Here is a 15,007-nt window from a genome sequence, read left to right as displayed (position 1 = left end):
TCCTGACAAAAGAGTGCCTGTCCCCCTGGTCTGACCCCAGGTTCTGCACTAAAATTGGGGGCACTTCCTATATATTACGGGGGTGACCATCTGTCTTAAATGGGGTTCTGAGATCAGCACTCCTGCCTCTTCTAATCAGACTGTTGGGAGCTAAGGGGTTAAGCCCCCAGCTTCCTCCCATTAAAGTGAAGGGAGCTAGTACCAATTATTTCCTCTGCAAAAAGTAGGGTTGGCCCACTTGGGACTTGCATGCTGGCCTCATACACTAATGCAATCTTCCTCCGCACCCGCTTTATACTTCCTGGGTCCTGTTGGTTCTCCTTCCCTGGAGTTCGTTTTCTGTCTCTTTCCTCTTGCCTAGCTGATGGTTCATTTGTATAGGACTCTTAGCCCTGCCCTTCATCATGCTCCATAATCTGCAGTTTATCCCATTGGAGGAACCTCGCCCTGAAAGCACTGGTGGTGCCAACACTGCTGGTGTCATGCCAGTGAAGGGACGAGCATTGAGTCTGCAGTGGGTCAGGGAAAGCCATGTTTTAAAAGGGTTTGGTGGTTTTTTTTAGGAAATAGAGACATGGGATAAAGGCTCAGAAAGGGGCGGGGGGGGATGAAAGTAAGTTGTGCAATTAAGAGTAACGGGATAGGTAAGTCAATTTTAGAAGTAAGGACCAGAACTTTGAAGGCTTGTGCAGGGACTTAAAGCACTGGGAAACAAAGGCATTGCAGTGCGAAGGGGTTTAAACACTACCAGCTGGCAATATAGCAGGAAGTTGAAGGCCCAAAATAAGAGGAGCGTGGCTCTCAATGCTTTTGAATTACTTAACATTGTTTTCAGGGTCACCCGGTAATGTTTATTTCTGTATTTTTCCTGTACGTACTTCCTAGAAACCGGAGTTGCTGTGGGTGTGGATTCACCACCACCTAGTGGTGAAGGTTTGCTTAAATGTCACACGCCTGCTTTTTGCAAAACTCTTCTGTAGAAACGAATCATAGCTCTGACCTTTCGGAATAGTTTGTAAAGATGCTTTGAAAACTAAGATACATTCATTTTGTTCTGTTTTATTTTTCAGAGGCAGCCAACCACCGTGTCTGTCTTATAGTTCCTTCAGTCTCAATAGCCTACCTTTTTTTCTTTTTAGGTTTTATAACCCCCATTTTGTGATTGTAGAAGATGGCTGGAACAAGCTGTGGTGGGCCCTCGAGCTCATATTCTCCCTTCTCCTTTTTTTTAGATCATGGCTTGCTCTCAGACCATAAGCAAACCACCGTTTCCTGAGTTCAGACATCAGTGAGAACTGTGGTTAGTTTTTAAATAAAAGCATTGCAGTGGGAAGGAGTTTAAGTGCCTTCACAGAAAAAGGAACAAGAGTGAGGAGAAGCATGAAAATCTGAAGCTTGCTTCTTGTAGGGGAGGTTCCCCATGACATCTCAACAAAGTCAGTGCCTTCAGTGATTCTTGGTTAATGTTATACAGTAAAGAGATCCCATAGCAAGATTGTAACTTTGGTACCGAAGTAGGTGAGAACTTAGCCACACGGCCACCACACGCCTTTATATTTCCAACTAAGAAAAGAGCAGCTGTTTCCTGTTTATGGGGAAATTAATTACCGTCATTATTATTATTCCTCTCTGACTGGGTTGCCCCAGCGACTCTGGGTGGCTCCCAACAAAAAATAGTAAAAACACATCAAGCACTAAAAACTTCCATAAACAGGGTTGCCTTCAGATGTCTTTTAAAAACCACATAGCTATTTATCTGTTTGACATCTGCTGGGAAGGGCATTTCACAGGGTGGGCATGACTACCGAAAGGCCCTCTGCCTGGTTCCCTGTAACCTCACTTCTTGCAGTGAGGGAACCACCAGAAGGCCCTCGGAGCTGGACCTCAGTGTCCGGGCTGGATGACGGGGGTGGGGACGCTCTTGAGGTACACAGGTATACACACACCCCAACCCTGCTCTGTTGAATTAACTGCTATAAAGGCTTTATACCTACTGATAAATTGTCAGAAGGCTTTTGGGGATTATTTTTGTTTTTTGTTCTTGAATGCAGCTTGTTTAGATACTGCTGTGGATACTGTACTACAGTGGTACCTCTGGTTACGAACGCTTCTGGTTACGCACGTTTCGGGTTACAAGCTCCACTAACCCAGAAGTAGCTGCTCCTGGTTGCAAACTTTGCTCCAGGAAGCGAGCGGAAATCATGCGTCAAAACAAAAGAGGTTTGGACAACGGAGTCAGCCTCTTTTCTTTTGGCCTTAGGCCCATCCCTGGCCGGCCGGCCATTGCCCTCCCTAGCTGAGGGCAGGTCAAAGGCTGGCCCAAGCAGGTGGGTGGCACCTGCCCAGGTGAGCCCCGCTTTGTGCCACAAACCCCGCCCACCTGTGGGGAAGGGAGGGGGGATATTGCAGGTACATGCGCTAAACCCTGTCTGTGGTGCCTATGCCTTTACCCCAAATGATGAGACAAGAGACCAGAGTATGGGAACGCCATTAGCGAAAGCGCTCCTCAGGATAAGAACGGTTTCCGGCTACGAACAAACCTCCAGAACGGATTCAGTTCGTAACCAGAGGAACCACTGTAATTGGAACCAACCAGTGAGAAACGTAATGCTTGCCTACCCTGCTTCCTCTGTCCTCGTGTGTAGCCAGGAGGAGCAGTTCTTCTGTTTCACAGAACCTTGGTTTGCTGTTGTGATAAACCACAATCTCTGGTTTGTATGCACATCCTGGTTAGATTCAAAACAAGCCAGCTTCACACCATGGGTAAAAAAAGAGTACTTGTTCAACTCACCAGAGTTTGTGATAAAGTCATGATATGTCTTGACCCCGGAGTCAGATTCCTCCTGGGGTGGGGGTGGGGGTGGGGGTGGGGAATGACATGCAGAGGGTTCAATTGCCAAAGCCCCAATGAGACGAGAGTGCTGCCACACCCAACCACCAACGCTGCTCCATTGAAATAAAAGACTTGCATTGCGCTGGGTCCTTTTAACTGAAAAGGCATTTTCCACTGCAGGCAGTGCTAGCAGTTGGGATGCAGCTGCTGCTATTACAGGGCTCATTCTCTGTTTATTTGTCTGTTGAAGCTTCGCTATCTCTTTGCATTCAGCCTGAACCTGCCCAAAAATCTTGCCACAGAGCAGGACACATCTCTGATTCATACAAAACAAGAAGTTTGGGATTCCGTGGAAGTGGGACTAAATGGTTTAGCATTCTGTCCATTGGAAATAGTTTTAAAACTGCTAATTTTGTTTTGTTTTTTAATGTGGCAGTGAAATTGCTCCATAGCATCATTTTGGGGGGGGGGGGGGATGCAATCCTAAACTCCGTTGGACTTAGTGGAATGTATTTCTGATTAAGCATGCCTAAGATTGCTGTTAATCTGATAACTAAACCCTTTTAACATAAGATTCAGCTGAGTAATTTCCACCACAATGAGCAAAGTGATTAAAATGTTTTAATATTGCTCCTTTTTTTCCTCCCCAGACGTGAAAGGACCACCAACCCACAGGCTGTCTTGTGGCCAGTCCCCTGATTCGGAAACAATAATATGGGAGACCAAGTACTCCATTCTGACGGACAGCCAACTTGTGCTGCTGAACAAAGAGAAGGAGGTGAGAGAAAAACTATGCAAGAACTCCCTTTGTCTTAGCAGTTTTGGACCACAAGGCACTTGAATAGCTTCTGTTTGTCTTGCATGTGTAGTGGGAAAAACCTTTTATTCTCATGAACGGAAATAATCAGCCTTCAGGAGACTTTGTAAATAGCTTTTGAAACTTTCCCTTTTTCCTATAACTTCATGCAGGGTTGCTCAAACTTTTTGAACTCTGGCCCCTTCTAAACTTGCCTACTGAGTAGAGTTCCTTGATCACCAGCAGTATCACTCTCTCAGCAGGCTACACAAGGATACCGAATCCTTGGGTAAGCAGTACTGCTGTGCAAGTATATTTGGACTGGGCAGAAGGAGAAAAGTGTCTATATGGTTTCTGCCTCTCTGCAGTGTCTGTATTTAGCATAATGGTTTGGATGGCTGCACCTGCAGTTCCCCGTAACATTACACTCTCCCTGTTTCCCTGATTCATCCTGAGGATGGCCCCTCATTTAGAAAATCTCAATTTTTTTTTTTTAAATAAGTTTTTATTAAGATTTTAAAGATTACAGAAAAAACAAGAAAAATAATAACAATCAAAGAAAAAAAAGAAAAAACAATACATATAAAAAAGAAGAAAGCATCATCAAAAAACAGAAAACAGAAAAACAAAAACAAAAAAAAAACAAATCAAACATCACTTGCTTATATTCACTTATTTCCTTGACCTCCTCACGCCTCCCATTTTTGTATTCTAATTCAATTTGTTATTTCAGCAAATCCTTCCAACCCTATTTTTATCTTAATAGTTTATCTTAATATACTATAATTTAACATTCTCTCTTTCACCAACTCATTTTTACTTAATCCTTTATATCATTTCCACTAAAACCACATAGTTTTCTTTTCCCAACATCTTTCTAACAGTCCTCAGAAAATCTCAAATTTAAGGACTAAACATTGCAGTTCAAGAAGTAAAAAGATGGGGTTTTTTAGCGGGCTCAGAGACTGCTAAACAGAACCATCTGTATTTGATCCTGTATTATGTTCTGGTCTAATTAAGCACTTTTCCATCTTCGTTTGCTTTAAGAATTCTTTGCACACTGAGTGTTCAGAAGATAATTTCGGGTCATGTTCTCGGCTGCATTTGGCATAACAGTGGACATCTGTTGGACTTCACTACTGTCATTCATGAATTGTTGGTACCTAAAATGTTCCCAGTGTCTCCCTTCCAGTGTTTCAGTTTGCAGGGGTAGATGGGTAATCATGTACAAACCCCTTTCAGAGGAAATTATCTGATATTATAGAATATTTTTATCAAGAAACCACAATGTTCTTCAGAAAATAATTTTGAAATTCTTAGCTGTGGCTTAGCTGAGTTGTTTGTGGTACTTAAAAGGCCCCAAGTTTTAAACTAGAGGATAATGTAGAATTATATGGGAAATATTTGAATGGCTGTCCATGTTGTCTGGGAACCATAGCCTTCAGAACTGGTTTGTCAGTTGATTAGCTATCACAAACGAATCTCTTTTTTTTAAGTCAGAAGTTTAAACAGCAAAATAAGAAAATTGAGTTGCATCATATTATCATTGACACAGGTGCAAAGTAAGAACAGAAAGTCTGGCAAAATCCAGAAAAAAAAGAAAGAAAGAAAGAAAGAAAGAAAGAAAGAAAGAAAGAAAGAAAGAAAGAAAGAGATTGTGGAGGTTTCTTTATGACAGGCTGCTTTTCAAAAAGAATATTACATTTTCACTTAAAATTCCCCAAGAAAAAAATGACCACAAGAGTTGTTGCCTTAAGTGAATCAGAGAAAAGATTCAACTTGAAAAACATTTTGAACTTCCTTCAGAAAGAATAAGTTTATGTCATGTCTGGTTTCCTTAAAAAAAAAAAAAAAAGCACTATGAGCTGCTTGACCTGGGACTCAGTTATTCAGCTGTAAATAAAACATTTTAAGTGTGTTTAAAGTGCAATATATAATGTGACTCTATATGGTGATGGTGAGCCTTATGGAAAATTCAGTGCATTTTAAAAAACGCTTTTTTAAAAAAAACATGTTCAGAACATTTTTTATATGTGTGTAGATTCCACCCTGGTTCCAAATACGGGGGGGGGGGGGGAATCACAGTATTGTATTAAAACATGGAAGATGTATGTCTTTTAATGTCTAAGCAATTCAAGGAGATGCGTCACTGAATGAAAACAGTAAAGGTAAAGGTAAAGGTACCCCTGCCCGTACGGGCCAGTCGTGTCCGACTCTAGGGTTGTGCGCTCATCTCACTTAAGAGGCCGGGAGCCAGCGCTGTCCAAAGACACTTCCAGGTCACATGGCCAGCGTGACAAAGCTGCTCTGGCGAACCAGCACCAGCGCAGCACACGGAAACGCCGTTTACCTTCCCGCTATAAAGCGGTCCCTATTTATCTACTTGCACTTAGGGGTGCTTTCGAACTGCTAGGTGGGCAGGAGCTGGGACCGAAAGATGGGAGCTCACCCCGCCGCGGGGATTCGAACCGCCGACCATACGATCGGCAAGTCCTAGGCGCTGAGGTTTTACCCACAACGCCACCCGCGTCCCCCAAATGAAAACAGTACATTTTATCAAATGTAGTTCAAAGCCAATTTGAAACACCTGCTTCCAGTTTTTTAGTTTTGTCCAGCAATAAATTTTCCTTGTTATTGGGGCTCACTGGGTGTCTGCATCCCAACCGGTGACAGGATCATGGCAACCAACCCTTGGAATCAAGTTGACCATCAGCGGGGCTAAGTTGAGCAAAGTGGGTTCCCTGGGGTACAGGTGGTTGCAGCCAATGGCATATCCTTGGGCTCCTTTGGGGGAAAGAAGAGTGGGATATAAATCAAATGACCAGGCAGCGTAAGCTGGACATCACCCCAAAACCATGTTGATATTATGAAGCACGAGCCTTTCAAAGACGGAGTTGAGATGGATGGGGGCAGGCAGAGATGATGATTCCTACTGTAGTATGAAGCAGTTAAACATGGAGAAACTTTTATTTAAATCCATTCTTTTGTTTCACCAGAATTCTGTTCCTCCTCTTTTGCTCTCAAAGCTACAGGCAATGTGCATGTTTTTATAGCTGTGTAAAATGGCCTCCATGGGACGCAGGTGGCGCTGTGGGTTAAAGCCTCAGCGCCTAGGACTTGCCGATCGAAAGGTCGGCGGTTCGAATCCCTGCGGCGGGGTGCGCTCCCGCTGCTCGGTCCCAGCGCCTGCCAACCTAGCAGTTCGAAAGCACCTCTGGGTGCAAGTAGATAAATAGGGACCGCTTACCAGCGGAAGGTAAACGGCGTTTCCGTGTGCGGCTCTGGCTCGCCAGAGCAGCGATGTCACGCTGGCCACGTGACCCGGAAGTGTCTCCGGACATCTCTGGCCCCTGGCCTCTTGAGTGAGATGGGCGCACAACCCCAGAGTCTGTCAAGACTGGCCCGTACGGGCAGGGGTACCTTTACCTTTTAAAATGGCCTCCATTCACATTCCCTTTCATGTAAGTTTTGCCTCTAAAGTCCAGTGATTGTCCTGTGCACATTGCTGTTTCCTTGCATTTAAGGGTGTTTGAAAAATCTGTACAGCAGTATCAAAATGGATTTTTTCACATCTTATCAATATTTATGAATAAAGGCGTTCTGAATGGCTCCAGTGTATTTCAGCAGATGAAAAGAAGCTGAGCTTGATGGCTGAATGTTTTCGCATGTTGTTAGATGGAGAAGTGCTTCCAGGTCTGTTTGTAGTCCTCTTTGGGGTCCTCTGTAGAGGTTAACTATATGCTTTGTGACAGCTGTTTGCTAATTCTACAGTTGTGATGAGGTGTTACTGACACAGATTGCTCAGAGCGGTTGCAAATGCTGTTACTCTAAATTATAAATCTATTGTACGTGCAGGAAGGAAAGGGAGAAGACAGTATTATGGCGATTTGATCCGCAGGGATTCACTGGGTGCATTATTCATAGGTGTTAAAGAACCAACATCTAAGCAAGTGCTTGTAGCATTTTAACATCGTCATGATTTCTGGGTGTTACATTATTTCAGAGGAGCATTGGCCTTCTCCATCAATTGCAGCAAAAAACAACAAAATCCCACATTGCATGTATTGCCAAACTAACCACAACTTAGTGCAAACAAGCAAAAGTGTGGACTTCCAGAGATGAGATTGTGGCCAGTTAGTTCCATCTCCAGTTGTTTTTCTGTTGGGCTGAGCTAAGCCATAGTTTGGCTTAGTGTGTTGTCTGAACCCAAGCTCCTGATTTAGCTCTTTCCAGACAAACCACAAACTATAAACCATAGGGCAAACCTTGCTTGTGAATTGTCTGGGCAGAGCTAAATCACAAGCCCAGATACAGATGACATACTCAGTCAAACCGTGACCTAGCTTTTATGGAAGGATGAGGAACCATTGCCCCTCCAGATGTTGTCGTTTAGTTGTGTCCGACTCTTCGTGACCCCCTGGACCAGAGCACATCAGGCACTCCTGTCTTCCACTGCCTCCCGCAGTTTGGTCAAACTCATGTTGGTAGCTTCAAGAACACTGTCCAACCATCTCGTCCTCTGTCATCCCCTTCTCCTTGTGCCCTCCATCTTTCCCAACATCAGGGTCTTTTCCAGGGAGTCTTCTCTTCTCATGAGGTGGCCAAAGTATTGGAGCCTCAACTTCAGGATTTGTCCTTCCAGTGAGCACTCAGGGCTGATTTCCTTCAGAATGGAGAGGTTTGATCTTCTTGCTTTCCAGATCTTCTTGGCTTTCCAGATGTTTCTTGGCTTTCCCATTTCCCATCATCCTTGGCCATTGGCTGTGGCAGCTGGGGCTGATGGGAGGAGTTGTTCAGCAACATTTAGAAAGCCAAAGGGCTTCCACCCTTGACTTGCAGCAATGCTGGGAAACGTCTAGCCTGCAGCCAATCTTGGCCAGCCAGGAGCTCAGTTGCCACAGGAGGCCATATCTCCCAAGCCATGTTACCTGTCAATCAACTGATGTCCCTTTGCTTTATCAACAGCAGGTACCTGTTCTCAGCTTGACAGTTTATGGATTGGAGTTAAATCCTGCTCAGTTTGTCTGTGCACGCCTGTTTCCTACTGAGAATAGGCACACACCACCAAAGGAAGCAGCTCCCAGATGTTGTCTAGGCAATTGAAAGCAGAGGATGCTCTACTCCCCATCCGATACTTGTGAGGAAAGGGTGTACTTACTTCGGTTGTGCATGCCTGTCCCCTGCTGGGAACAGGCGTGCATTGCCAGTGCAGCAGGATTTAACTCCTATTTGACAAGAATGAAGGTTGAACCCAGCCAGGAACATGCATCCTCAGCCCCAAGAATAAGCCTGTTTTTAACACACACCCAGGGGAGAGGTGAACAAGCGCCTTGCTAACCATGGGCTTGGCACTCCCATAACCACCTTGTGCTACAGTTCCCAAGCAAGACCACACACATGTAAAATGTGGCACATCCTGATAAGGATCTGGCACATGGAGCCAGAAAGCTTCCCCACCCCTGACCTAAAGTATTCAACTGAAGAAAATGCTGTGTTGCCCTTGCTTTCTTGGCAATTCACCTAAAAATGCAAGCAAACCCCGCCTCCCAAACCTAGCCTGGATTTTTAGGTCAGTTGGTCAATCTAGTAATTACCATACAGGACTGCAGGTGAGTTGAGACACTCATAATTTTTAATAACACAGTCTCATTCTGGAAGATAACCGCAGGACTTGCGTAGCACAGTGGCTGAGTCTAAGCTAGGCTTCCTCAGCCTCGGCCCTCCAGATGTTTGGGGACTACAGCTCCCATCATCCCTGACCACTGGTCCTGCTAGATAGGGATAATGGGAGTTGTAGGCCAAAAACATCTGGAGGGCCAAGGATGAGGAAGCCTGGTCTAAGCTCAAGAGCTGTGGACTCCCGGGCTGCCTTAGACAAGCTAACTCTCCCTCAGACCCACTCGCTCTCTAATGTGATAAATGTGTAAACCACTTTGAGTATTCAGAAGTAGCATATAAATGTTAAGGCACTGATTTGCCATTACTGAATATTTTTTGGTCTACCTTCCAGGCATAGGTAAATGTGATGGGCTGGCATAAGCCTGCACATTTTGAACCCACCGACACAGTTTACGATTGTTCACTGTGATTTCTCACATCAGATTTTAAACATGCAGCCGCTTAAATGCAACAAAATCATCTTCTCTCATAGTAGAGATGAGATATGATTATGTTCAGTGTGATGTCTTGTGATCTATATACCGAAAAATAATCTGAGAAAGTTGCTAACCACAGAGATGCTCATTCTTCCTACATGCGGGAGAGGGGGAAAGTGCATTTTTAAGTGGGCAGAATTGTGAATATAATTACATTCAAAACAATTATTGGGAAGTTTCTTTAAAACTTGAGTGATATAACTGGGTGTTTGTTTCAGCTGCTGTGCCAGAAGGATGTGAATAGTATCAGTCCTTTTGTTGGAAGTGCTAGAATATGATAGGTAATTATCAGCTGAAGACTTTGCTAGTGTATGATAATTTTTTCCGATAAGAACTGAGGTTTATGGGCCTTCCCTGACAACAGGCTTTTATTTTTGTGCAGATGTTATCCAATAGTTGCATGAGATCTGAATGCCTCTTTTTGCAAGGTGTCGCTTCTGTTTCCAGGGCATTGCATTATCTCCCAGCACTCAGACAACAATGACTTATTGTTAGGAAAATGCCCTTTTTAGTAACACCCTGCTCATAGCTAGTTGTTGCACGTCCAACTCCCAAGAGACTGCGATCTACTCACAGTATAAAAATATTGACAGTGATCTACCCATTGTCATTGGAGGATTGACCAGAGCAGGGTTGAGATCGCGATCAACCTGGTACTTGCATTGAGTAATGGATGTGACTAGAGCCTATTGGATAGTGTCCATTACATCACTGTTATTACAAGTTGTTCTCCCCCCCCCCCCTTTACATCCCTCCCATTTAGAATCCTTTAAGAAAAAATTACTAATTCTGTTCTTTAACTTACCATATTTAGAGACTGGGGACTGTATGTTCCTCTTCAATTTTCTGCTTAGCACTAGATCAGTCTGTTTGTTTTTTATTTATGTACGCAACTACAGCAGCTCAGATTTTGTTAGCCCAAAAGTGGAAGGTGAGAGAGCTTCCTAAGAAGAAAGAATGGCAGCTTAAAATGATAGAATATGCAGGCCTACTAACAGAATAAGAGAGCAAGGAGATCAAATATACAAAGAGGAGTGGAATTTTTGGAAAATAATTGCAAGCAAGTGAAAACACTAGCAGGATTAAGGTAAATTCAACAATAGAGTAGACCTTCTGGATACGAACCTAATTCGTCCTGGGGGTCCGTACTTGCCCCGAAAAGTCCATATCCAGAGGCGCCACTTCTGTGCATGCGCACGGTGCATTAGAGCACTTCTGCACACACACACAAAGCACTTTTGCGCATGCGTGCGTGGCAAAAGCCGGAAGTATACACTTCCAGGTTTGTCGCGTTTGCAACCTGAAATTACGTTACCCGAAGGTAACATAACCCGAGGTACCACTGTATAACATATAATAAAGAGATATAATGGGGGGACTAAATTAAATGGATTTTTTGTTAGAATATGCAGAAATTATGGGGAAATTCAAAGAACCATGGAAGGGGAAAGAGGGAAGTTGATGGATGTACAATTATAATGGTGGATATTCAGTGATGGAAATGTATATTTGAAACTTTCAATAAAAATCAGTTTTAAAAAAATAGATCAGTCTGTTTGTTATGTCAGCATTCCGTCCTTTCTACAAGAAGCTCAGAGCAGGAATTAAACTCATGTCACTATGAGATAGGTTTGGCTTGGAGACTAACTTGCCCTGAAGCTCCAGAGCAGGATCTTGAATCTCCTATCTGCCATATCTCATCCCTGCACTCTGGCACATTATACTGGCAATAAAACTAGCACAAAGTGTAGTTCTGAACGTAAGATCTGAATATTTCTGCCACCTAGAAAGAGCATACCACTTACGAACCAGGGAATCCTGAAATGGAGTCGATATATGGTGCTGATAATGTCAAGGTTGCAGGTTTAATCCCCTATGGGACAACTGCATATTCATGCATTTCAGGGGATGGGACCAGATGATCCTCAGGGTCCCTTTTAACTCTAAAATTCTATGCTTTATCTAAACTATTTGCTGAGGATTTCTCACTTTGCTGAGGATTTCTCACTTCTGGCACATATAGCCAAAGCAAACTTACTTGTAGATCAGAATATCAGGAAGGCCAGTTCTCTTCTCAAAACACGTGTGGCTGTTCTATGGCCAAGTTATTCCCCTTTCCAGCCAAGTTATCCCTCTTTGTCTCCCATCAGCATGTTACAAAAAGGCCCGACCACTCTTCTTTCAGCAGCTTCAAGAAGATTGGCAGTAAAAAACTTAGGTCACTAGAGAGGAATAGGTAAGAGGGGGTTATTGGTAAGCTATAAGCCATACGTGGTTCACTGACCATCCAGTTACTATTCAGATATATAAGAGGACAATGGACTTCTGCATTAAATTTTCCAGAGAGAGCATAAAGCAGGCTCTGGCCAAGCCCAGACTTCCACCAGCCCTGCTCCATACCCTCCTTGAGTGCTTTTTCCTGGCTTGGCTATGTCCTTAAACAGTGTGATAATGTCAGGGGTAGGTGGGTGTTTGTGGGTGTGGACCTTTTTGGCCTGCTGGAATGTGGTCTCCTGTGGAAAGGCAAGGGTTTTGCATCCTTTGTTCCACCTACTTTTCCTCTGGCCACGCCCATCATAGATGTCAACCGTCCCTTATTTGGTGGGAAAGTCCCTTATCCCAGCGCTGTGTCCCGCTGCTGTCCCTTATTGATGATGTCCCTTAAATTTCCCGGGTTTCAAAGGAAGCAGCTCCTCTCCCTCCCTCCCTGCCAGCCAGGGAGGAGGGAGGCTCCAACGGTGTTTCTTGGCTGCATTGCTCACCCAATAAGGAGTCTAAGAACGACTCAGGGGTGGAGCTTGCATGCCTTGTACCGATCAAATCGGCCGTGTTGCCTGGGGACTCGCCTTTGCTCAGCGCTTCCCAGCAGAGAGGTGACGGTGGCTTCCCTTGCTGCATTCCCATTGCTGGGTTGCTGTGCTGTGGGAACAACTGCTTGAGGCTTCGTTTGGCTGCTGGCTGGGCTTCCTGCCTTTGGCTCAGAGGGGCTCAGAAGTTGAACATACCTGTGCTCACAAAATCCCTTATTTTGGCTGCGGATCCCTTATTTTCGAGGCTGCTGGTCCATAGTTGACAGCTATAACGCCCATGTTTGGCTCGGGCTCCACCCACCACTGGCTGGTTGCCCCTTGAAGGTTCTCTTGGGCTGAGAAAGGTTTCCCACACTGGGCATAAAGAGGTGGATGCCTCAACCGTGTAATGCTTAAAAAGAAACTTTACAAATGAAAAAGAAATCTAGCCAATAACTTTCAAAAATATTGAGAACATACACGAATATGAGAAACTTTATATGTATCTCTAGATGTGTCTGGATAGAGAGATAGTATGCTGAGTTCTAGCCATATCTTAAAAGGTAATTGCAGACACGGTCATGAGAGTGTTCAGCTGGAAGGAAATATCAGCAAAAACTCGCAAGTGCAGGGGATGAATAATTGACAGGGCCAAGTGGAATTTCTGCGCTGGGCAACCAGAACTGCTCCATCAGCTGGCTTGGAGCTTCTTGGAGGGTGAAGTCTCCCTTCTTGAAAACAGAAACTTAAGAGCAAGGCAAGCTTGTGCTGACAATAGAGGATTGATGAGAAGGAAGAGGGGCAAGCAGCGATACTGCATAATTTAGGCGTGCCACTCCTGGTTTATGACCTTGCAGATCTTGGTTTTACAAATACTTGGCCCAATGAAATTTGCTGTCCAAATCTTTCTTAGTGCATTGAGTACATGATTTGTTCCAATGCCTAAAGGAGGAAGAGTGGACATACCTAAAATGTGTGTGCATCTTACGGAGCAAATGCAGGCTGCGCAGCTATCCCAGAAGCCAGAACAGCAAGAGGGATTGCTGCTTTCACTGCGCAGCGATCCCTCTTGCTGTTCTGGCTTCTGAGATTCAGAATATGTTTTTTCTTGTTTTCCTCCTCCAAAAACTAGGTGCATCTTGTGGTCTGGTGCGTCTTATAGAGCAAAAATACTATATTTTTTTATCCCCCCCCCAGCTGAGTCCATAGACACATAAATATGCATGTAGGACTCCATGACTAAGGAACTGAAGAACAATCAGGGGAGCTGGGCAGAAAGCTGAGCTGAAAGTGTGAATTTCAGTTTGGAAAACTGCAACTAATGTGAGAGAACATGTAACATACTAAATCCATATATGTCAACATATTGGTGGTGGTTGTGTGTCCCCAATTCCCACCCATCCAAAATTACGATATGCCTGTCGCAGTGTCTTTCTCTGCTTTCACTCTAGCTCTTTGTTAGCAGAAAGTACACCTGGGGCAATTTATAACTCTGTCACAAAAGAGACCACCCCTTGGTCAGAGAGACAAGGTCCCAGATTTCATCCCTGGCGCTGGGATGCTTTTACCCACAGAGTGGCTTACACCTGCCTATTTCATTTCCTAATATATTCAGTTTCGTAGTGGGAGCGCAGGGAACCCTGGGGGCATTGGAGAAAGCTGGGAGAGTTTTTCGAGACACAGTTGGAAACGATAACTTGAGGCATTGCACATCTGACAGAGTGAACTTTGCTCCACAAAAGTTTGTGCTGTGATAAAATGTATTAGTCTTTACGCTGCCCCAATTCCCTTTTTGTTTTTGCTGCAACAGAGAAATACAGGATTTCTTTGGACCTTTAAACTGCATTGTCTGTGGAACTGTGATGCTTGCTTCCTTTTGCCGTGCACGGTTTCAAATAAAAACTAGATTGCAGATGTGTCCAGATGTCATCTAAATAGCCCTCAGTTTTGCCGACCAGTGCTATGGAATCGAGGCATTAATTCTGGGCAGGAAAAGTTCTTGATTGCTTCCAGCAATTTATGTTGAAAAAAAGAAATTTATAACCTGCCTGTGTCTTTTTCATGTGCAGATGGCTGTGGAAGAAGGGCAGGAACAGGCATCAGAGCCTTCCAAAGGGCGTTGCCTTCGGCGCACCGTGAGTGTTCCTTCGGAGGGTCAATTTCCTGACTATCCACCAGAGGGAGCTACTAAGCTTGGTAAGCTATATGAGTAGAACGCGCAATGTAGCTTTCAAAGCTAAATTTCCATGAGAAACTGCATTCCATTGCAGAGTACTATAATCTTCCTGTTTGAACAGACAGCACTGGAGGAGTGTTCCAGGGAAGACCATATAGCAATGACACTGTCAGTTAATGTTGGGCAGCTCAATAATTCCAAAGTGTTCGTACTTATCTGAATCCACGAAGTTTCTCTTACGTTATCCAGCGCCGACAC

General features: G+C 44.3%; 1 protein-coding gene across 11 annotated transcripts in view; it reads left to right on the top strand.

The window, feature by feature from the left end:
* Positions 1–15,007, top strand: part of RASAL2 (RAS protein activator like 2) — a 222,203-nt gene that overhangs the window by 83,727 nt on the left and 123,469 nt on the right. For all 11 annotated transcript variants that reach the window (XR_014565523.1, XR_014565524.1, XM_083743739.1 and 8 more), the window contains exons 2-3: positions 3,484–3,611; positions 14,643–14,769. Coding sequence is in view for 9 of the 11 variants with exons in the window: in XM_083743739.1 (XP_083599865.1) it covers positions 3,484–3,611; positions 14,643–14,769 (255 nt within the window). In the remaining 2 variants the exon portion in view is untranslated. The remainder of the gene's footprint in view (positions 1–3,483; positions 3,612–14,642; positions 14,770–15,007) is intronic.

Source organism: Podarcis gaigeae (assembly GCF_964106915.1).
Source record: "Podarcis gaigeae genome assembly, chromosome: 6".
NCBI lineage: Eukaryota > Metazoa > Chordata > Lepidosauria > Squamata > Lacertidae > Podarcis > Podarcis gaigeae.
This window is presented reverse-complemented; position numbering and strand designations above follow the sequence as displayed.